This window comes from Cervus canadensis, chromosome 30, assembly GCF_019320065.1.
Source record: "Cervus canadensis isolate Bull #8, Minnesota chromosome 30, ASM1932006v1, whole genome shotgun sequence".
In the NCBI taxonomy this organism is placed as follows: domain Eukaryota; kingdom Metazoa; phylum Chordata; class Mammalia; order Artiodactyla; family Cervidae; genus Cervus; species Cervus canadensis.
Window position 1 is genome coordinate 24,164,188 of NC_057415.1, and position 24,816 is coordinate 24,189,003.

The following is a 24,816-nucleotide window of genomic DNA, read 5'->3' on the forward strand; positions in this document are numbered from 1 at the left end:
AAATGGACTTAGCCAGGGCTGGACCCTCAAGGATGAAAGTCAAGCCTTGGGACCTTGAACAAGTAAAATGAGGGGCAACAGTGTTGCTTTGCCTGCAGCATTTAAGTGTTCAAAGCCACAAGCAGGCAAGCAGACAGAATTAAATGCCTCGCCTTCCCTTTCTTGTCAGAACAGAGAGTAACATGTGCTTTGGTAGAAGTTTACAGGAACAGCTTGACCTGAAGAACAAAGGATCTGACCCCAAGAAGTTTGCAACAACTAATCACGTCCCTCCTTCACTTTTCCTAACTGGGCTTTGCTGAAAACTTTCCTGGAGTTTCGGGGTTTTTAAGGCATGAGTCACCCGTCTTCTTGCTTGGCCTTGCAGTTAACCTTTCTCTGCTCCAAACTCTGACCTTTTGGTATTGTTTGACCTCACTCTGCATGAGGCACACAGACTTGTGTTTGGTAAAATAGGACAATTGAATCTTAACTGTCCACCTAATAGCTGTAAGTAGCTTGGATGAGTTGCTTAATGTCAGTTTTCCCGATTGTAAAATGAGGCTAATAATGTATTTCATACAGTTGTATAAGTGTTAAAGCTGTTACTAGCCAGTAAGATAAACAGTCATTATCATTATTATTACTAATTTTGTTATTGTTTACCCTGCTGGTGGAGATGAAGGCTTAAAGAAAGAATACTTGGAAGGCTGAGCACTTAAGTGTATGTATGTCCATTTGATGAACACTCCTTGTATACCGTGTACACTATGCCACTTGCTACTCTCAGTACTTTGCCAGCATTAACTTCAGCTCCTCCCAGGTAGTGTTCTTTGGTGGCTGATGGCAGACTTTTCCATTGCAGGCAAGCAGTGATGAACCTCACTCGTACTCCTATGGAGTCCTCACGACTTTGTCCTGAGTAATGTTCTGAAGGTCATTCTTTAGGAAGGAGTCATTAGTGTGGAAACTCTTAAGTATCTTCCTCGATGTGGTGTGTTATTAGGAGGTAGCGAGGTGCAGTGGTGAGAGTATAGGAATTAAATAGACCAGGTTCCAGTCCCTGCTCTGCCCCATTAGCTGTGAGCTATTAGAGGAGCTGTTACTGTCCTAGCCTCAGTGTCCTCATCTGTAAAGTGGTGATAATCATCATCTGCTTTATCTATTTTCTTGTGGCTCAGGTGGTAAAGAATCTGCTCGCAATGCTGGAGACCTGGGTTCAATCCCTGGGTTGGGAAGATCCCCTGGAGAAGGGAAAGGCTACTCACTTCAGTATTCTGGCCTGGAGAATTCCATGGACTATGTAGTTCGTGGGGTCACAAAGAGTCGGACATGACTGAACAACTTTCACATTCACAGTCACTTATCTATTCTAAGAGTGAGAAGAGGGACTGCATATAGAAATGTTATGTAGAAGGAGAAACATTGTCCCAAGAGTTAACTAATTTAATGGTCAAACAGACAATACCAGGAAGATGGTACCACTTCCTTGAAATAATTCAGTGAGCAGTTGGAACTGCTTTACTGCCTTGTAGAGGAGGTAATGTAATGCTGGATCTGAAATTTTAGTCAATGTAAAGTTGCGTTTCCCATTGTTCTACATTTCATAAACTTTGTAGTTCAGCATTATTATGGGACTTAGTGTTATTGTTTCAATGTTCTCCAGCCATTATTCTTAGTCATTTCCATGAAAAATGCTATTTGTCACTCTCTTTATCACTAAGAAGGGATGTGGATTGCTGGACATTCACTGCAGTAAGCATGTTAAAAGGACTGACTGGTTGTTCTGGAAGAAATTAGGATCCTGACACCATTTCCATTTTCAATAAGCCATTTTCTTTTCCTCAAGAGATATCAAAAAAAGAAAAAAGGACTGTGAAGGGTTATGTGCAGATATAACTGACATTGGAAAATAGAAACAGAAGTAATGAGAATTGAGAATCAGGTAAAACTTCATCTTCCAAGTTAGCCAGGAGAACAGGTTTCTGAGTAATTCACGTAGTTACTCTGCAAACTTTACAGGTGGAAGCCCTCCTGTTTCTGTGATTTCACTTGTCAAAATCTTTAACATCTGTTTGTATTGAGGTGGCCACCATGTAGAATGTGGAACAATATAGCTCTAAGTTTAAAACCTTTCATGAAGGACTTCCATGGTGGTTAAGCAGTTAAGACTTTGTCTTCCAATGCAGGGAGTGTGGGTTCAATCCCTGGTTGGGGAACTAAGATTCCTCATGACCAAAAAACAAAACAAAAACAGATTATAGACAACAAAAATAATGTTGTAACAAATTCAACAAAGACTTTAAAAATGGTCCCCATTAAAAAAAAAAGAAACCTTTTAAAAAATGTTAAAACCTTTCATGTGCATCAGAGTTCTCACCTGCGACTTAGAAATAATATAATATGTCATAGTGTTATTATAGGTCTAAGTGGGATAACTTCTACTTTTTTTTAAAGCACCCAAAATAGCAGTCAGCACACATTAGGGACTCAAAAGGACCCTGAGCCCCTAATTTTGTACCCTGTCTCCTTGCTCTTCCCTTTCCTACTCCTTTATTGGCTTTCTCAGAAGAATTTTGACTCTGGATTTATCAGTTTTATCATTCTTTGATGTGACAAACCTTGTTTGAAGTTTAAATCCATTTAACAAATGTTGCAGTAACATGGATGGACCTGGAGGGTGTGTTTTGCTAAGTGAAATAAGTCAGAGAAAGACAAATACGGTATGTTTCACGTATATGTGGACTCTAACAAATAAGACAAATGAATATTATAATACAGACACCAACTCACAGAGAACAAACTAGTGGTTCTGATTGAGGAAAATGGTAGGGGGAGGCGCAAGAGAGGGGGAGGGAAATTAAGAGGTATGAAGTACTGGGTATAAAATTAGTAAGATATAAGGATGTACAACACAGGAAAAATATGACCAATATTTTATAATATCTTTATACAGAGTATAAACTATAAACATAGTGAATCCCTATGTTGTAAACCTGAAACTAATATCATAAGTCAACTCTGTGCTTGCTTAGTCATTCAGTTGTGTCTGACTCTTTGTGACCCCGTGGACTGCAGCCCACCAGGCTACTCCATCTGTGGGGATTCTCCAGGAAAGAATACTGGAGTGGATTGCCATGCCCTCCTCCAGGGGATCTTCCCAACCTGGGATCAAATTCAGGTCTCCCACACTGAAGGCAGATTCTTTACCATCTGAGCCACCAGGGAAGCCCAAAAATACTGGAGTGGGTAGCCTGTCCCTTCTCCAGGAGATCTTCCCAACCCAGGAATCGAACAGGGTCTCCTGCATTGCAGGCGGATTCTTTACCAGCTGAGTTACCAACTCTACTTCAAAAATAAAAAAATCCATTTAACACATATATGCTGAGCACCTACTATGTGCCAGGAGATGGAGTTTTCTGTTAACAAGAAACAATCCCCTGAGAAATCTACTCTTTAAGTAAGTGTTTTGGCTTTAAGGATATAGCACTATTTGCTCAGTCTTTTATGTTCATCATGCATAGTCAAAAGGATCAAGAGTACTATGTTGATTTTCTTCTGTAATTCTGGGATGGTGTTTAAAATGAGCTTTGGAATATATGACTTTTTAATCATAATTTTGCTATTTAACAACTGTGTGATCTTGGGTGGAGTTACTTGTCTGAACCACTGTTTGCTCATCTGTAAAACAAGGATACAGTTGCTAACATATAGCATCATTTTCAGGATTAAATGAGATAGAATGCATAAAATATTAGACTCTGTGCTTAGCATATAGTAGATACAAATATGGTAGACATTATAATTATTGCCTACTGGATACTAACTTAGAAAATTCTAATTCTAATAGACTATTTGCATATATACACATGCAGATACACTCAACTACTCCTTTGTTTTCTACACAAATATTTATTGAAGTTCTCCAATATGCAAGGCATACAGTAGTGACCTAAGGCAAATGCTTTCCCACCTATCTCTGTCCTTACAGAGATTACTGTTTATAGGGAAGATGCCTATTAACCAAATTATCATGCCCATAAATGCACAGGTGAATCCGTGGTGAGCATCAGAGATGAGAGGTCACACAATAGGAACTCGATTTAGTCAGAAAGATGAACAAAACCCCTGTTGTGGAAGTGATGATTGAGCTGAAATCTCAGGGAGAAGTTAGCTGGATATTTGAGCAGGGATATGTGTTCCAGGAAGAAAGACCTCTGGGTGCAGACTGGGGCAGAGGAGCACATCAGGCAAGACAAACTTAAAGGCCACTGTGGCCAGAACAGGGAGGTCAAGGCAGAGCATGATATTAGATGAAGTGAACAGATGGTCTGACCATGCCCTAGACGTTGAAGAAAGGGCAACATTTATTCAATCATTCCTTTACAGGGCATCATTTATCCAGTTATGTTTTGACATATACAACATTGGGAGCATGTAGAGATGGTCCCTACTCAGAAAATTTACTGATTACTGAGTGAATTGAAGCATTAAAGACTGTGATTACTTACAGCACAAGATGGAAAAAGATATCATCTGAGAGGTAAGGGCAAAGAGCTGTAAGAATTCAAAGAACTGAGAAACTGTTGAGACCTTCCTAGAATTCTTGCTGGAAACAAATGAAGATTCCCCCACCTGCCCCAAGAAGTACTGTTTGATTCTGATGAAAACAAGGGGGACAAAATCCACGATCACAGAAGTGGGAAAGGGAGCAGTCACAGATACCAGTGATTAGTTTAATGTGGCTGAAATACTTGAGCAAAATAACGGAAGGTGAGCTGGAAGGAGCCAGATCAAGAGGAGTTTTGAATGTTTAGCTGAAGACGTGGTTTTTATATGACAGGGAAAGCCAGATGAGTGACCTAATCAGAATCATAGTCTAAAAAGATCAACCTGGCATTGTGAAGGGTGAGCTGAACAGGGGGAGAGCCTGACACTTGGGAGAGCAGCCAGCAGACAACGACAACTATGCCTGTTTGTCTGCCGTATGAGAGCTGAGCAAGGATGAAAGAGGCACAGGAGGAGAAAGGTGAAGTGTATTCATTTGCTGGGCTTCCGTGACAAGTGCCACAAACTGGGTGGTGCTTTCAACAGAAATTTATTGTCTCCCGGTTCTGAAAACCAGACATTTGAAATCAGGGTGTCAGCAGGGCCACATTCCTTCAAGCCTGTAAGATCCCTCCGTGTTTATTCCTAGCTTCTGATAGTTTTCTGGCCAACTCTGGCGTGCTCTGGCCTCAAGCCGCCGTAAATCCACCCTCTGCCTTCTCCCCGTGGTCTCCCCGTGTCTCAGTCTCTGCAAGCTAGCTGTCTCCGTACAGGGGCCGGCAATCATGTTGGATTAGGGACCCTCTCTACTGCAGTGTGTTTAATCTCCTCTTCAATGACCATATTTCCAAACCAGGCCCTCTTCTGAGGTATCAGGGGGAGGACTTCAACCTATCTTTGCTAGGGGGTGGGGGGGCGGTGCACAATGCAACTCATAAAACTAGGCTTGAAGTCTTACTGGATAGAAAGACAGAGGGAGCAGGCGAAGATAAAGCTCCAAATGTGACTGTGCTGGCTTCCCTGGCTGACCTGCCCTGTGCTTGGGTGTTGCAGGACGCTACCTTTACTGTGTGATGAGACGGGAACCCTGTAAGGGCTCCAGGGCTCCTTGCCCCGCGCCCCTGACAGTGCTGGCTTCTCATCCAGCTCCCACAGCTATGGGAGGAAGTGTTTTCAGAGGAAACGTCGGGGCAAGTTTTCACCTTACTAGACTTTCCAAGTCTAGTACTGTCTGAGAGATAAAAAGCCTGGTTTTGTGATATTTTGTAACACTTCACACTATAACCACTAGATGGCAATCTTCACACATTTTCACGTTTTTTTCTTTTTTTCCCCCAGAAGCAGGAAACGGAGGTAACTGTTTAGCCCTTGGAATATTTAGGGAGGAGTCCTGTTTCATGTGATTCCCTCACAGATTTAAGTGTATCGAAATCTAAAAAAGTGGAAGGAAGACTGTCTCTCACAATAGTCCTAATTAGATTGAGCACTGTTCATACCTTTTAGTCGCATAGTAAATAACATTTATAAATATTCATGGGCTCGTTGCATTCAACCAGGGGGAAAACAAGGACTATTAACAGCAGACGGTCATATAACTGATGCCCAGGCATCTCTGGTATATCAAAAAGGAGACTCTTATTCAGTGTTATCTGGTTACTTGCTCATTAGCAAGGGTCGGGTTGGGGGTGGGAACTTGCTGGAATGTTTTCACTGTATCAGAATTCACGCTTCTGTCGTTTATATTAACCAGAGAGCCATAGAGAGGCAGCTTTAGCTTTGAGAAGATATGGAGAAGGGAGGAAAAGATTAGGGAATTGTAGATCTCCAGCCTGTGCACCTAGCAACTCGACTTGGAATGCTGTTTAAAGAAAATAGTTATTGTTGTTTCTTTAAAGATCTGTTTTAAGTTCAGGCTAATGGTTTGTGTAAGCCATCTTCATGTTTTCTCATTGAAATCTAGAAGCTGAGTTGGACAAAAGGAATAACATAAAATTGTAGGTGCTGGTTAATAAGGCACACTGCATGACAGAAAATTCCAGAATCTTATATTTCTCAAGTTTTCCCCCCAAAGTCTTCAGTTCTATAACATGTAAGTATTATATAAAAGAACATTTATGTTGGAATTATAAGATGCTTCTGCTTTTTTGGAGATGGGTCCAAAAAATAAGCTTGTACTTTTTATTTATCAAGTATTTTTTTCTTCTATATGCATAGTCTGTACTCAGGCAAGGAAGAGGAAACATTTGTTCAGCTAGGTGAATTTGTTCTGGTAAGAGAAGGTGAGGCCTTTCTGAGGCTGGCCTTCCTTTCTTCATGCACAATTCCACCACATTATAAAAGGACACACTTACAGCTTTGTGTTTCTTTAGGTTTTCAGAAAGTGCCACCTGGATAGGTTCCATCTGACCTTATGCTTGGCTTAAATATTAAGCTTAATTACTTAGGCTGTTTCAAGGGAAGCACTCAGCTGTCAAGGTGGTTCTTGACTTACACAGGTTTTCAATTTAAAGCAATCTACAGTCATTAACTCTCCCTGCCTCACCATAACTTTCATCAGGTTGAAAAGCAGACAGTGACATTCTAAATTGAAAAAGGAAGGAGCAGGAATGAGAGAGGTGCAGGAGGCGGTTGCGATGTGACCTAGTTGTTAACAGCAAAAGAGACTGAGTTAAAACTCACCCCTCCCCCGCTCCTGTACTATTCCGTTTGGGTCTTTAAAGATAAACTGCAAAGAAAATTGACAGGCACTGAAGCTCCTTGATGTGACTTGTGTGATCTCTTTGGCTTTCAACGTATAGATGACTAACCCATTCCTCATCCTCCCAAAAAATTAAGAGGGAAGAGTGTGCCTGCTGTGAGAAAGCTCCACTTTCTCAGTGAGCAGATATTACTAGGTTTCACACTAGATGCTCGTTTTGGTGCACAGGGATGGAGGGCCCACACTGGAGGCCAGTCAGTTCACTGTCCTCCTCAGGGTCCCAGGAGCCAGATCTTCAGCTAGTTAGGTCGGGATTCCTCTAAATGTGCCTGCCTGAGAACCACAGCATTCTCGAAGCAGGACATGCTGCATGGCTCAGTCTTAAGGGCAATAAACAGGCTTCAGAGAGATTAAGTGACTTGCTGAAAGTCACTCAGTTTGTTCATGGAAGAGTCAGGACAAATATGATAACTACCATCCATTCAGTACGTACCACATGTCAGACAATTTTATGAACATTATCTCTGTTCCTTACACCAGGCCAAATCATCAAATAGTCTTCTCTCCAGTTAGCAGAGGCAGAAACTCAGAGAGGTTAAGTAATTGGTGTTCATGAGGTCTTGATGTACATCTTAAGTGGGGATATTTTGACACAGAGGTTGTTTTTATATTTGCACCTCTACAGTGCTCTTAAACCATTTACACTTCAGCCTAAAATATCACCTAATAACGAGCTTCACAAACATCCTCACTCTTGTTTTTATATTTGCACCTCTACAGTGCTCTTAAACCATTTACACTTCAGCCTAAAATATCACCTAATAACGAGCTTCACAAACATCCTCACTCCACCCCTGCTCATCCTTACTGGATGAGGTTCAGGACTGGTGGTTGCCAAGGATGGGTAAGATCAAGAATGAATTAAAGGTTGGGTTGGAGTTAGGGGCCAGGAATGGGGTGAGGTCAAGGATTGAGTAAATTCAGGGGTGGGGTGAGGGTCAAATTGAAGGTGAGGTCAAGGATGGAATTGGGCAAAGTTTCCTAATGTGCACTTTCTTTAATATTAATTAAAAAAAAAAACACTGAAACGTGTAATGATTTACTTTTAGACTGTCTCAAAATTTATTTTTCCTTTTCCCTACTTTCCATAATTGAGGTTTCTGGATTTTGAAGTAGAGCTCCCTTCACTGCAATGTTCCATCTCATGCATAGTATGTTATTTGTTTCCCTAAACATCCAACAATAACAAAAGGAGACCCATAGATTCAGAGGCAGAGAACCTTGTAAAAACCCAGCAAGCTATGCCTTCAACTGAGGCTCACAGATTCAGTAACTTCCCCAAGGATGTGAAATTGTCTCCTTAGAGTAATGATAGAGCAAGGGTAGTCTGCCTCCCAAGACCAAGGTCATTCCAGTCCTGGTAATCCGTGCAAGGAACAATCTCCTTTCCTGCAGGCTAGACCTTGGTCTGCAGGTGCAGAAGCTGCACATTCTAGGTGGTCAGGCTGCAGGAGCTTTCTTTTAGCTGGCCCCTTCCCCACCTTCACTTGCCATGAGGGGCTGTTCTAGACGGTTTTTATCTCCCAGGCCCACTCTCCACCTCTCCCCATCCCAATTTGTGCCATGGGGAGGCTTATGGACCACAATGACTGGTTTCCTTGGCTTAAGGCAGTCGTAGAAGAGGCTGGGGTGGGGGGAGCGGGGAGGAGACCAAGGTCAGGTATTTACTTCCTGGCCCTCTCTCAGCCAGGTCATTGTGCCATGTCTATGCCCCTAACCAAAGGCTCCAGCTCCTATTTTAATATACTCTCCTGAAGTGAAAGGCAAAGGAAAAAGGGGAAAATATACACATCTGAATGCAGAATTCCAGAGAATAAAAAGGAGAGATAAGAAAGCCTTCCTAAGTGAATGATGCAAAAATTTAGTTGAAAACAATAGAATGGGAAAGACTAGAGATCTCTTCAAGAAAATCAGAGATACCAGGGGAACATTTCATGCAAAGATGGGCACAATAAAGGAGAGAAATGGTATGGACCTAACAGAAGCAGAAGATATTAAGAAGAGGTGGCAAGAATACACAGAAGAACTGTACAAAAAAGATCTTAGTGACCTGGATATCCATGATGGTGTGATCAGTCACCTAGAGCCAGACATCCTGGAAGTCTGGAGTGTGAAGTCAAGTAGACGTTAGGAAGCATCACTACAAACAAAGCTAGTTGAGGTGATGGAATTCTAACTGAACTATTTCAAATCCTAAAAGACGATGCTGTGAAAGTGCTGCACTCAACATGCCAGCATATTTGGAAAACTCAGCAGTGGCCACAGGACTGGAAAAGGTCAGTTTTCATTCCAATCCCAAAGAAAGGCAATGCCAAAGAATGTTCAAACTACTGCACAATTGCACTCATTTCACGTGCTAATAAGGTCATGCTCAAAATCCTTCAAACTAGGCTTTAACAGTACATGATCTAAGAACTTCCAGATGTACAAGCTAAATTTAGAAAACGCAGAGGAACCAAAGATCAAATTGCCAACATCTATTGGATCATCGAAAAAGCAAGTTAATTCCAGAAAAACATCTACTTCTGCTTCATTGACTATGCTAAAGACTTTGACTGTGTAGATCACAACAAACTGTGGAAAATTTTTAAAGAGATGGGAATACCAGACCATCTTACCTGTCTTCTGAGAAACCTGTATGCAGGTCAAAAAGCAACAGTTAGAACCAGACATGGAACAACAGACTGGTTCCAAATTGGGAAAGGAGTATGTCAAAGCTATATATTTTCACCCTGCTTACTTACCTTATATGAAGAGTACATCATGTGAAATGCTGGGCTGGATTAATCACAAGCTGGAATCAAGATTGTCAGGAGAAATATCAATAACCTCAGCTATGAGGATGACACCACCCTTATGGCAGAAATCAAAGAGGAAGTAAAGATCCTCTTGATGAGGGTGAACGAGGAGAGTTAAAAAGCTGGCTTAAAACTCAACACCCAAAAAATGAAGATCATGGCATCCAGTCCCATCACTTCATGGCAAATAGATAGGGAAACAATGGAAACAGTGATAGGCTTTTTTTTCTTGAGCTCCAAAATCACTGTGGATGGTGACTATAGGCATGAAATTAAAAGATGCTTACTCTTTGGAAGAGAAGCTATGACAAACCTAGACATCATATTAAAAAGCAGAGACATTACTTTTCTGACAAAGGTCCATATAGTCAAAGCTATGGTTTGTCCCATAGCCATGTATGGATGTAAAGAAGATTGAGCACTGAAGAACTTATGCTTTTGAACTGTGCTATTGGAGAAGACTCTTGAGAGTCCCTTGACAGCAAGGAGATCAAACCAGCCCATCCTAAAGGAAATCAGTCCTGAATATTCATTGGAAGGAGTGATGCTGAAGCTGAAGCCCAAATACTTTGGCCACCTGATGCAAAGAACTGACTCACTGGAGAAGACCCTGTTGCTGGGAAAGATTGAAGACAGGAGGAGAAGGGGAGGACAGAAGATGAGATAGTTGGATGGCATCACCGACTCAATGGACATGAGTTTGAGCAAACTCCTGGAGATGGTGAAGGACAGGGAAACCTAGCGTGCTACAGTCCATGGGGTTGCAAAGAGTCAGGTATAACTGGGTGACTGAACAACAAAGGCAGTGGTGGAAGATGCCAGGGCAGGAGGAGACTAAGGCCAGGTATTTACTTCCTTGCCCTCTCTCAACCAGGTCACTGCGGCATGTTTACATCCCTAACCAAAGGCTCCAGCTGCTATTTGAATGCCTTTTTCTGTGCCTCCCTGGGTTCTGGGAGTGGCTCTCTCCATGTTTCCCTTTGAGCTAAGGTGTGCTTCCTTAGCTTAGGTAGTGTCTCCTTCACTTTACCTGCCCTGAGATATTGCAGTATTTCTGTTGTTTCCTTAGATCACACCTCTGTAAAGAGTTTCTTAAAAATTCTCCTCAGGCTGTTTGAGTGTGCTATCCATTCTCTGCTCAAACTGTTTCCTCTTCCTTCCTAACTATTTCCAGTTGGTTAAAAGACATATTATTCCACCCAATATTTAAAGGAGACTTGTAAAAAGAGGTTATCATCATAAATCTTAATAATTCCTTGAAAAGTTTTAGGAGTTTGCTAAGCTGTGACCTGCTACCTTCCTTTTCCTCGTTTGTAAACAACAGATTACATAAAACCTGGGACTCTTAAATTCAGTGACTCAAAAAGAATTACATTTTTTGGGGGGATGAATCAGAGTAAAATGAAGGAAATTTCAAGTCTGCCATAGTTTTTTCCTGTGGAATTGATTGACAATGAGTCTACTGTGGGCAGAGGCACAGCTGTGCTAGAAGAATCATGAAGAAACATCTGAGGTCAATTTAAAATTCCTCTCTGAAAATTGCTGGAGTCTGGTCTGCAGAATTGGACCTGCAATTTTCTAGGTGACTCTGGGGAGCAGATAAAGCCCTAGAATTAAAAAAAAAAAGAGTTTATTCTCCAGAGAGATTGCAGCTAGACAGCTCTAGGGTTGCCAAGAGATGAAGGGTGAATAGATCAAGGTTCTCACAGGGAATCAAGTATTAATGTCCAACTGTGAGAAATAGGTGGAAGAAAGCATGCTAGGTGACCATATATTGCTATTATTCATCTGCCAAATGATTTTTTTTTTTTTCAGAGTGAAATTGTTTAATGACTTTGTGGTAACAGACGTGGACTAGGACTGTACCTGGAAAATGGGAGGTCAGAGGAATGTCTTTCTCAAGAGCACCTGTTGGGAGAGGTACCTCCAGAACATTCTTGCTTCTGCTGTGCTGAACTCTGCACCCCTCCCCCAGGGGCGTGAAGGAAGAGGGATGTGTCCATTAAACCAGGAGCCCCCAACATCCGGGATTTAGTGCCTGACGATCTGAGGTGGAACTGATGTAATAATAATAGGAATAAAGTGCACAATAAATCTAACTCCTGAATCATCCCCAAACCATCCCCCTACCCGGGTCCATGGAAAAATTATCTCCCATGAAATAGGTCCCCGGTGTCAAAAAGGTTGGGAACCACTGCATTAAACTACTACTTTACTAACTCCTTACAAAAAGTTACTGAAGAGATTAAGAAGCTGATACTGAGGTGGGTTCGTGATTTTTCCAAGGCAGGTAGATGGTACAGGCGGCTTCAAATATGGTTTGTCTGATTTCAAATCAAGTCCTACTTTCTTCACACTAATAGTCCAGAGTGTATGACGTTTGAGGCAAAAGGGATGGCAAGGAAAGTGCTAACAAGTATGCTTCCTTCTTCTGACCTTTTCTTAGAGAAAGCTAACCTCCTCCCCACTCAAAACAGCAGGTGGAGACCCAAGGATGGAGTGAAAGAAAATACAGCAGGCAGAGGGCCTTCACAGAGGAGACCAAACTCAGCCAATGAGCTGAACATGGATTTCATTGAATTACATTGTACCTTTAGGTTCTGTGAGGGTGACATCCTGAAATTCTGTCCTAGATTCTTCAAGACAAACACGCCAGTCAGTGCCCAAGGATATACTCTGCTGTTTAAATGCACACAGGTGAGCATCCCTGCAAAGCAGCTTGTTACTGAACAGACCAGAATAGGCCTTACTTCAGACCACCATCATGAGAAAGAAGTGCTTGCTGTGTGTCCTTAACATTCCCTGAGGCTGGAGGTGGCCCCCCTAACTCTACACCCACATGGATGTTATCAGAATCTTCCTTTATTTCTGTCTCCGAAGTTCCAATTAAGAGTACACTTCTCTTCCATTCTCCTCATTCCTACCCCTCACCCCCTTCAAATTCAGCTGACCTGGAAAGCCAGCCCAGGGTTGTCTTAATAACCATAACTTGATCCTGACATCAGCCTCTTATCCAGTTGCTTCCAGCTCACTACATCCAGAGTTTCCCAAATGCCTCTCCCCTGAATTTGTTCCATTAAAAAACCATGGTTGAAAAATGACGTGGTATATTTTGTATGCATCATCTGAACAGTTCATGGCTTTTCTGATTTGTTTTTCAAAACCTGTCTTCTTTTTTGTCCACACTTAATTTGGTTTTGTTTGAAATTTCTGATAAATCCATATAGCCCTGGAAGACTTATGATGAAATCTCATCATCCTTAAGGATGTAAGTTACTTTATGGTTATCACATTTGGGTATAGCCTCACTATTTTACATGCATTGTCTGCCTTAATTTTCACCACAGTCCTATGAAGTAGACATTTTCACCCCAATTTGCAAAAGCTGAGGCTCGGAATGGACAAGTAACATGGTTAATATCACTTAGATGGTAGTGTTCAAACCTAGAACTGTCTCCAAAGCCCATGCTTTCAACCATTATGTTTTATAGTAAATATATTAAGCATTCTCACTCAGGATGACATAAAGAAAGACCATGATCACTATATCAAAGCTGGGAGGGTGCTTACAGATGATTATATCCAAATACCTCATTGTACTGATGACTAGAAGCAGGTTGGATGGGAGAAGGTGTAAAACAGGTGGTTGATTGTCTACTTAGCATCCATTCTCCTGAATCATTCTTCTTAAGGGAACCCTGCTTTCATTTAGGTCTTCTCTATGGGATCATGTGTTGCCAGTGAAGCTGCCCCCTTATTAGTCCTAGGGGATGAGTCATGGCTGGCTAAGCTATCATGGTAATCTCATTCTCCTCACCATTGATTAGCTTAAACATGGACAGATGACACAATTTTTGGCCAATGAATATGAGGAAATCTACTGGAGAGTTTCTGGGAAGGTTTCCCCACTTCTAGAAAGAGCTGTAGGAAGATATCTAAAGATATCTATGAACCCCAGGAAATTCTCCTGATGAAAGGAGAGGAAGTATTAATACTTCTATTTACTATGCCATGTTTTTTTTTTACTAGGTCTTTCCATAAATGTTCTCTTATTCTCAGAACAAAATGACAAGTTATGTTTTATTATATCCATTCATGAATGAAGAAACTCAGACCTAGGAATAGTTAAGTCACTCAGTTATTAATTGGTAGAGCCAGTAGGCAAGTCCTGAAGTGTATGGCTGCAAATCTATTATGTTTTGTGTTAGGTATTTCACACTGGAATTAGATTTATGTTAGTGCTTATATGTCTATGTATGTTTCCCTCTGTGTGTCCGGGTAGAGTTAGGTTCTGATTCTGAAGAGCCCTGTACCCTGAGAGGCTTGTCCTGAGAGCCAGATGATCCATCCAGCTGATGTCTTGGTCTCATGGTCCTCTGAAATGGCACAACCTAGAGATGTGTTTGTGATCAGAGAGGTGCAAATCATTCCATATTGCTGGCTTTGGGGACATGACAGGGAGGCTCCCTTCATCTTATCTAATGTCTTGCTGTTAGCTTTGATCACTTGGAGATTTTGGCTTGAATTAACCGTGGTCACAACAAGTGGTAGGAAATGCCAAATGATTGTTGCTTTGTACAATTTAAGTGATTAGCTTGTTTATTTTCTTGGTTGAATTAATTCAGCTGACCAAGCCAAGTTTTATTTCTTTTAGCTTTTTCTAAAATGAAAATATCTCCAAATAAATATAAAAATTCTTGCCTTACAGGGTTGTAGTGAGAACCAATGAGTTAATGTCCCAAATACAGTTTTTGTTACATGATAAGAAACAGAGCATGATAGTTTTCTAATTCCTTAGTTTCCTGCTTTCTTCCTTTAAATCTTTACTCAATGATTGTCTTCTCAATAAGCTATGAGATTATAAAGAGAGATAGAAGAGGGCAGCAGAGGATGAGATAGATAGCATCACCGTTTCAATGGACATGAATTTGAGCAAACTCCGGGAGATAATAAAGGACAGAAAAGCCTAGTGTGCTGCAGTCCATGGGGTTACAAAGAGTCGGATACAACTTAGCGGCCGAACAACAATGATTCGGATTGCATCAGGGATTGTGGGAAGGCTCCGATGAAGGGGGGTTTCAGCTGAGAGTTTATAATGAGAAGGCATTAGCTGGGTTGATGTTGAGAGGGTGCGGGGAGGAAGAGTAATTAGGAAGAAGGTTGCAACAACATGTGCCAAGACCTTAAGGCAGGAAAGCCACTGATGTATCTCCATCTGAAATGACCATCTTGGTGGGGCTGTAATGAGCCAGGAGGAAAGTGGCATGAATGAGGCTGAGGAAATAGGCAGGGTCAAGTCCCTCAGGGCACTGCAGGGCATGTTCAGCATTTCAGATTGTTCCTTAATTAACATGGAAGCCACTGCAGGCTTAAGGAGGAACGGGATCTGCCTTGTGGAAAACAAATTGGAGAAAGCAGGCATGAAAACAGACTAGTGAGGAGACTTTTGCAGTGGTCCAGGTGAGGAATGATGGCTTGGACTAGAGTGATAACAGTGGAGATGGCAATAAATGGGCATGTTTGAGACATTTTATAGAAGTAAAAGATACGGCTTGTTGATGGATGCAGAACGTAAGATGTGGGAGGCATTAAGGATCCCTGCCAGTTTTTGGAATGAGAAACTCGATGGACAGAGATGCCCATTACCCAAGATGTGAAGCACAGGGAGAAAAGTGGACTTAGGACAGAAGGTCAGGGTTCTGTTTTGACAAATTAAATGTGAGATGCGTGTAAGATATTCAAGTGGAGGTATCAAACAGGAAGGTAGATACATGGTTCTAGAGCTCAGAAGAAGAGTCATTGTTGAAATACAAATTTGACAGTTGTTGGTGAAGAGAGGCTCTTGGGAGTCATTATTATCAGTTTAGATTTTTTTTTAAATGTCAGGCTGACCTTGTACTGTTTTATTTGCCTTCTCTTTTAAATACTGGAGTCTGGCTCTTATTATACCTTTTAGTCTCCTATCTTAATTATCCAATCTCTGACTCATTTTGCAGTTTTCTTTCTAATTATATCATAAAGGCAGAGTGTTATGATAGAAAGATGTATTTTCTGGTTGTTTGTGTGCCTTGGGCAAATCACTTAGGATCTCTGGATATTAGCTTCCTATACATAAAAGAAGTGAGTTGATTGTTTTCAGTTAAAAAATATCTAGGATTATCTAAGAATTACCTGGTTATGTCTGTTTCTCTAAGCAGGATCCATCACTGGACCCCTGGGAAATTAGATCTTGAGGATATTTTGCAATCCACATCATGACCAGCAATTAACAGTTAAGCCAAACACTGTTAATGTCAGTCTCAGATACTATTATTGTAATTCAGAATAGCATTTCTCCTGCATTTGTGGATATCATATGTAGGGAAAAGACAGAAATTCAGACATTTACTCATCAAAGTAGCATCACAGTTAAATCCAAGACAAGCTTGTTTTACTGAAAATTCCTATTGGATAGTCATCCTTCAGGTGGAATTAGGAGTAATCTAAATATCATGGTCCCTGGAGAAGAAAATGACAACCCACCTAGTATTCTTGCCTGGGAAATCCCATGGACACAGGAGCCTGGTGGGCTACGGTCCATGGAGTCGCAAAGAGTTGTACATGACTTGGCAACTAAACAGCAGCTGCAAATATCATGGTGAATCCTAGGAGATGTAATAGCTTGGATTACTGGCCACTGACACATATGACAGCATTTCCTAATATTCTTCAAGGTAAAGCTATACAAAACATCAACATTATCAGCAGTTTTCCCCTTACCTCAGTGACAGCAAAACTTCTCTTGCCACAGGGAACCACCTTATACCACTTGTCATGTAGCACATCCATAAACCCGTGTGACTTGTATTGACTGATTAGTTCGGATATATTGGAGGTAAAAGGAGAGTTGGGAGGGAGACCAATGCCGTACCCTAGAAGAAAATACAGTCTTAGATGAGTGTTTCACTTAAGAGTTTCCTGAGATGTTGCCACCACACCTGATGCTGCTGTCAGACCTGGTAACAAGGACATAGTAAGCTTTCACCATCTTTCCCTCAAAGGACTCAAAAATGTCCTAGGTATGATTACTATGGATCTGCTACTTCTCTGAGTAAAAGAGATGAGTCCAGAAAGGAGAGAAATGATTTGTGTACTGTGTAGTAGGGACACATTGTATTCCAAGGCTTTCTGTCCTTCCCTTCAAGGTATTTTTCAGAAGCCATCTTTCAGGTCTTTACTAGGGCTAGGATTCCCTATCTACTTCTCCCAGAAACCCTCATCTGAACCTTAAAAACACAAAATTTCTTAAATTACAATCCCTGGTCTATGAAATACTCTCATCATTGGTCATACATAACCCTCTTTTACTTTTATTTTTAATAATAGAATGAGGCCTTGTGAATGTACAGTATAGTGTAAATACTAAAACATCAACAAAAACTTGTCAAAAAAAAAGGAGTCTAGTAAAACCAAGTGTTGACGCAAATGTAGATCAGTAGGATCACTTATTCATTGCTTGTGGGAATGCAAATTGATGTACCCACTTTGGAAAACTGTTTGCTATTACTTTATATAGCTGAAGATTTATATGCTCTAAGACAAACAACTTTAAGTACATTCCTAAAGAACTCCTCCACAACTAGACCAGGAGATATGTTTAAGAATGTTCTTAGAGGCATTTTTTATAACAGCAAAAATTGGAAACAACCGAAATGTTAACAAGAAAATGAGTAAATAAATGTGAAATATTTACACAATGGAGTGTTTTATAGTGTGAAACATATGAATGATATGGAATAATATGGATGACTCTTAGCAACACTAAGTAAAAAGATCAGTCTCAGAAGATTGCAGCATGAATCCATTGTGTAAATGCAAAAACATTAAAAACAAACCAGTATATTTTTAGCAATTCATATATATGTGATAGAAGTATATTTAGAAAAAAACCAAGAAAATGATAAACCAAATATCTGGGACAACAGTTATTCAAGGCAAGAGAGGCAGGGGAAAGGATGAAGGAGGAGCTTGAAGATGTAATTTGTTGTCAGAGTTTTAATTAATTAGCTTTGACTCTGTATCTTCACTTGGTCTGGGGCTTTACTTGGTTTCCAAACTGTTACTTCACTGTTAATCTCTTTGACAAGCCATGTGGAAGAGCTAATTACCTACATTTTGTCTTTAACTACTGGATTGTATAGTAAAAAAAAGATGTATTGCTGTCAAGATGATTGAGGAAGGAAAACTGAAAATATAGCTAGCTCTTTTTTTCACTTGCAAAGACAAAAGTCTGTCAAGAATATAGAGATGTAGAGCAGAAACTAACACATTGTAAAGCAGTGATGCTCCAATAAAAATTAATAAAATAATTTAAAAATGAAGGCAAAGAAACCAAGAAACAAAAAACATATGCACATAACTTTATATAAATAGATAGTCAGCAAGGACCTACTGTTTAGCATGGGGAACTCTACTCAATACTCTGTAATAACCTACATGGGAAAAGAATCTGAAAAATAATAGATATAATTATCCATATAACTAAATTGCTTTGCTATATACTTGAAATTAATACAACATTGTAAATCAACTATAATATAAAAGAAAATTTTTTAAATGTTAAAAACATCCAAAGATACTTCATGGAAACAAATGCTTGCTATCATATTTCCATCTTACAATTTATTTCCAAAGACATTAGCTTTTGTTCTTTTTTGAAATTATAGATACACAAGCCCTTTTAAAAAATTGATTTATTTTTCATTGAGGCATAATTGCTTTACAGAATTTTGTTGTTTTCTGTCAAAACTCAACATGAATCAGCTATAGGTATACATATATCCCCTCCCTTTTGAAACTCCCTCCCATCCCACCCCTCTATGCTGATACAGAGCCCCTGTTTGAGTTTCCTGAGCCATACGAAAAATTCCTGTTGGCTATCTATTTTAGATATGGTAATGTAAACTTCCATGTTACTCTTTCCATACATCTCACCCTCTCCTCCCCTCTCCTCATGTCCATAAGTCTATTCTCTATGTCTGTTTCTCCATCATTGCCCTGCAAATAAATTCTTCAGTACCATTTTTCTAGATTCTGTATATATGCATTAGAATACAATGTTTATCTTTCTCTTTCTGACTTACTTAACTCTCTATAATAGGTTCTAGGTTCATCCATCTCATCAGAACTGACTCAAATGCATTCTTTTTTTATGGCCGAGTAATATTCCACTGTGTATATGTACCACAACTTCTTTATCCATTCATCTGTCCGTGGACATTTAGGTTGCTTCCATGTTCTAGCTATTGTAAATAGTGCTGCAATGAACGATGAGATACTTGTGTCTCTTTCAATTTTGATGTCCTTAGGGTATATGCTTAGGAGTGGGATTGCTGGGTCATGTGGTGGTTTTGAGGAATCTCCTCACCGTCTTAGTTTTTTGAGGAATTTCCATACCAACTTCCATAGTGGCTGTATCAGTTTACATTCCCACCAACAGTGCAAGAGTGTTCCCTTTTCTCCACACCCTCTCCAGCATTTATTGTTTGTAGACTTTTTGATGAGGGCCATTCCAACTGGTGTGAGGTGATATCTCATTGTAGTTTTGATTTGCATTTCTCTAATAATGAGCGATGTTGGAACATCTTTTCATGTGTTTGTTAGCCAACTGTAAGTCTTGTTTGGAGCAATGTCTGTTTAGGTCTTTTTCCCACTTTTTGACTGGGTGGTTTGTTTTTCTGGTATTGAGTTGTATGAGCTGCTTGTATATTTTGGAAATTAATCCTTTGTCAGTTATTTCATTTGCTATTATTTCCCCCCATTCTGAGGGCTGTCTTTTCACCTTGCTTATAGTTTCCTTTGCTGTGAAAAAACTTTTAAGTTTAATCAGGTCCCACTTGTTTACTTTTGTGTCATCGAGTGTTCTGCCTATGTTTTCCTCTAAGAGTTTTATAGGTTCTGGTCTTACATTTAGGTCTTTAATCCATTTTGAGTTTATCTTTGAGTATGGTGTTAGGAAGTGTTCTAATTTCATTGTTTTACATGTATCTGTCCAGTTTTCCCAGCACCATTTATGGAAGAGGCTGTCTTTGCCCCATTGTATATTCTTGCCTCCTTTGTCAAAATTAAGGTACCCATAGGTGCATAGGTTTATTTCCGGGCTTTCGATCTTGTTCCATTGGTCTATATTTCTGTTTTTGTGCCAGTACCATACTATCTTGATGACTGTAGCTTTGTAGTATAATCTGAAGTCAGGAAGGTTGATTCCTCCAGCTCCATTCTTCTTTCTCAAGGCTGTTTTGGCTATTCGGGGTCTTTTGTGTTTCCATATGAATTGTGAAATTTTTTGTTTTAGTTCCGTGAAAAATGCCTTGGTAATTTGATAGGGATCACATTGAATCTGTAGATTGCTTTTGGTACTACAGTGATTTTCACAATATTGAGTCTTCCTACCCAGGAACATGGAACATCTCTTCATCTGTTTATGTTGTCTTTGATTTCTTTCATCAGTGTCTTATAATTTTCTGTGTACAGTTCTTTTGTCTCCTTAGGAATAAATCCTAGATATTTAATTCTTTTTGTTTCAATGGTGAATGGGATTGATTCCTTAATTTCTCTTTCTGATTTTTCATTGTTAGTATATAGAAATGCAAGTGATTTCTGTGTATTGATTTTGTATCCTGCAACTTTGCTAAATTCACTGATTAGCTCTAGTAATTTTCTGACAGTATCTTTAGGGTTTTCTATGAATACCAGACCACCTGACCTGTCTCTTGAGAAACCTGTGTGCAGGTCAGGAAGCAACAGCTAGAACTGGACATGGAACAACAAACCGGTTCCAAATAGGAAAAGGAGTACGTCAAGGCTGTATATTGTCACCCTGCTTATTTAACTTATATGCAGAGTACATCATGAGAAACACTGGGCTGAAGGAAGCACAAGCTGGAATCAAGATTGTCGGGAGAAATATCAATAACCTCAGATATGCAGATGACACCACCCTTATGGCAGAAAGTGAAGAAGAACTAAAAATCCTCTTGGTGAAAGTGAAAGAGGAGAGTGAAAAAGTTGGCTTAAAACTCAACATTCAGAAAACTAAGATCATGGCATCCGGCCCCATCACTTCATGGCAAATAGATGGGAAAACAGTGGAAACAGTGGCTGACTTTATTTTTGGGGGCTTCAAAATCACTGCAGATGGTGATCGCAGCCATGAAATTAAAAGATGCCTACTCCTTGGAAGGAAAGTTATGACCAACCTAGATAGCATATTAAAAAGCAGAGACATTACTTTGCCAACAAAGGTCCATCTAGTCAAGGCTATGGTTTTTCCAGTAGTCATGTATGGATATGAGAGTTGGACCATAAAGAAAGCTGAGCACCGAAGAATTGATGCTTTTGAACTGTGGTGTTGGAGAAGACTCTTGAGAGTCCTTGGACTGCAAGGAGATCCAACCAGTCCATCCTAAAGGAGATCAGTCCTGGGTGTTCATTGGAAGGACTGATGTTGAAGCTGAACTCCAATACTTTGGCCACCTGATGCGAAGAGCTGACTCATTTGAAAAGACCCTGATGCTGGGAAAGACTGAGGGCAGGAGGAGAAGGGGACGACAGAGGATGAGATGATTGGATGGAATCACGGACTCAATGGACATGGGTTTGGGTAGACTCTGGCAGTTCGTGATGGACAGGGAGGCCTGGCATGCTGCGGTTCATGGGGTCACAAAGAGTCGGACACGACTGGCAACTGAACTGAACTGAACTGAACTGATGTACATCTGCATGTACATTTGCATGTCATCTGCAAACAGTGAGAGCTCTCCTTCTTTTCTGATCTGGATTCCTTTTATTTCTTTTTCTTCTCTGATTGCTGAAGCTAGGACTTCCAGAACTATGTTGAATGATAGTGGCGAAAGGGGATAGCCTTGTCTTGTTCCTGATCTTAGGGGGAATGCTTTCAGTTTTTCACCATTGAGAATAAAGTTTGCTGTAGGTTATCATATATGGCCTTTACTATGTTGAGTTAGGTTCCTTCTAGGGCCAGTTTTTGAAGAGTTTTAATAATAAATGGGTATTGAATTTTGTCAAAGACTTTTTCTGCATCTCTTGAGATGATCAAATGGTTTTTATCTTTCAACTTGTTAATATGGTGAATCACATTGATTGATTTGTGTATACTGAAGAATCCTTGCATTCCTGGAATAAACCAAACTTGATCATGGTGTATGAGCTTTTTGATGTGTTGCTGAATTCTGTTTGCTAAATTTTTTTGAGTATTTTGGCATCTATTGGCCTGTAGTTTCCTTTTTTGTGCTGTTTTTGTCTGGTTTTGGTATCAGGGTGACTGTGGCCTCATAGAATGAATTTTGAAGTGTTCCTTCCCCTGCAAGTTTTTTTTTTTTTTTTTCTTCTGCAAGTTTTTGAAAAAGTTTTAGAAGGATAGGCATTAGCTCTTCTCTAAACATTTGATAGACTTCTCCTGTGAAGCCATCTGGTCCTGGGCTTTTGTTTTTTGGGGTATTTTTGATCACAGCTTCCATTTCAGTGCTTGTAATTGGGTTGTTCATAATTTCTATTTCTTCCTGGTTCAGTCTTGGAAGATTGAACTTTTCTAAGAATCTGTCCATTTTTTTCAGGTTATCTATTTTATTGCCATATAGTTGTTCGTAATAGTCTCTTACAATCCTTTGTATTTGTGCATTGTCTGTTGGAACCTCTCCTTTTTCATTTCTCATTTTGTTGATTTGATTTTTCTCTCTTTTCTTCTTAATGAGTCTGGCTAAAGGCTTGTCAGTTTTGTTAATCTTCTCAAAGAACCAGCTTCTAGTTTTATTAATCTTTACTATTGTTTCTTTCTTTTTCATTTATTTCTGCTCGGATCTTTATGATTTCTTTCCTTCTACTAATTTTTTTTTTGTTTTTTGTTGTTATTTTTCCAGTTGTTTTAGGTGTAAAGTTAGGTTGTCTATTCAATGTTTTTCTTGTATCTTGAGGTAGAATTGTATTGCTATAAACTTCCCTCTTAGAACTGGTTTTGCTGCTTCCCATAGGTTTTGAGTTGTGGTGCTTTCATTGTCATTTGTTTCTAGAAATTTTTTGATTTCCCTTTTGATTTCTTCAGTAACCTATTGGTTATTTAGAAATGGATTGCTTAATCTCCATGTGTTTGTGTTTCTTATAGTTTTTTTTCTTGTAATTTATATCTAGTCTCATAGAATTGTGGTTGGAGAAGATGATGCTTGATACGATTTCAATTTTCTTAAATTTATTGAGGTTTCATTTGTGATCCAAGATGTGATTTATCCTGGAGAATGTTCCATGTGCACTTGAGAAGAAGGTATATTCCTCTGCTTTTGGATGGAATGTCCTGAAGATATCAATGAGATCCAACTCATCTAATGTATCATTTAAGACTTGATTTCCTTATTAATTTACTGTTTTGATGATCTGTCCATTGGTGTGAGTGAGGTGTTACAATCTCCTACTATTATTGTGTAACTGTCAATTTATCCTTTTATGTCTGTTAGTGTTTGTCTTATGTGTTGAAGTGCTCCTATGTTGGGTGCATAGATATTTCCAGTTGTTATGTCTTCCTCTTGGATTGATCCCTTGATCATTATGTAGTGTCCTTCCTTATCTCTTGTAATTTTCCTAATTTTAAGGTCTATTTTGTCTGATATGAGGATTGCTACTCCAGCTTTCTTTTGCTTCCCATTTGCATGGAACATATTTTTCCATCCTCTCACTTTCAGTTCCCGTGTGTCTTGAGGTCTGAAGTGGGTTTCTTGTAGACAGCATATATATGGGTCTTGTTTTTGTATCCATTCAGCCAGTCTGTGTCTTTTCATTGGAGCATTTAACCCATTTACATTTAAAGTAATTATTGATATATATGTTCCTATTGCCATTTTCTTAATTGTTTGGGGTTGATTTTGTAGATCTTTTTTTCTTCTCTTATATTTCTTGACTATATTATAAGTCCCTTTAACATTTTCTGTAAAGTTGGTTTGATAGTACTGAATTCTCTTAACTTTTGCTTTTCTGAAAAGCTTTTTCTTTCTCCATCAGTTTTGAATGAGATCCTTGCTGGTTACAGTAATCTTGGTTGGAGACTTTTCCCTTTCAGTACTTTAAATATATCCTGCCAATCCCTTCTGGCCTGCAGAGTTTCTGCTGAAAGATCAGCTGTTAAGCATATGGGGTTCCCCTTGTATGTTACTTGTTGCTTCTCCCTTGCTGCTTTTAGTATTCTTTCTTTGTGTCTAGTCTTTGTTAGTTTGATTAGTATGTGTCTTGGAGTGCTTCTTCTTGGGTTTATCCTGTATGGGACTCTTTGTGCCTCTTGGAGTTGATTGACTATTTCCTTTTCCATATTGGGGAAATTTTCAACTATAATCTCTTCAAAAATTTTCTCATACCCTTTCCTTTTCTCTTCTTTTTCTGGGACCTCTATAATTCGAATGTTGATGCTTTTGATATTGTCCCAGAGGTCTCTGGGACTGTCCTCAGTTCTTTTCATCCTTTTACTTTATTCTGCTCTTCAGAAGTTATTTCCACCATTTTATCTTCCAGCTCACTGAATTGTTCTGCTTCAGATATTTTGCTATTGATTCCTTCTAGAGTATTTTTAATTTCAGTAATTGTGTTGTTTGTCTCTGTATGTTTATTCTTTAATTCTTCTAAGTCTTTGTTAATTGATTCTTGTATTTTCTCCATTTTTTTTTCAAGGTTTTTGATAATCTTTACTGTCATTTT

The 24,816-nt window shown here is 39.6% G+C and overlaps 1 protein-coding gene and 1 long non-coding RNA gene across 2 annotated transcripts in view; one reads left to right on the forward strand and one right to left on the reverse strand.

The window, feature by feature from the left end:
- GRIN3A (glutamate ionotropic receptor NMDA type subunit 3A) overlaps positions 1 to 24,816 on the reverse strand; it is a 189,472-nt gene that overhangs the window by 27,401 nt on the left and 137,255 nt on the right. Inside the window, exon 6 of the mRNA XM_043453623.1 lies at positions 16,843 to 16,994. Within this exon, the coding sequence (XP_043309558.1) occupies positions 16,843 to 16,994 (152 nt within the window). The remainder of the gene's footprint in view (positions 1 to 16,842; positions 16,995 to 24,816) is intronic.
- On the forward strand, positions 4,386 to 12,039 carry LOC122431960. Its single transcript, XR_006266676.1, has 3 exons — positions 4,386 to 4,522; positions 6,488 to 6,616; positions 11,899 to 12,039. It is a non-coding gene; the product is annotated as an uncharacterized LOC122431960 (long non-coding RNA).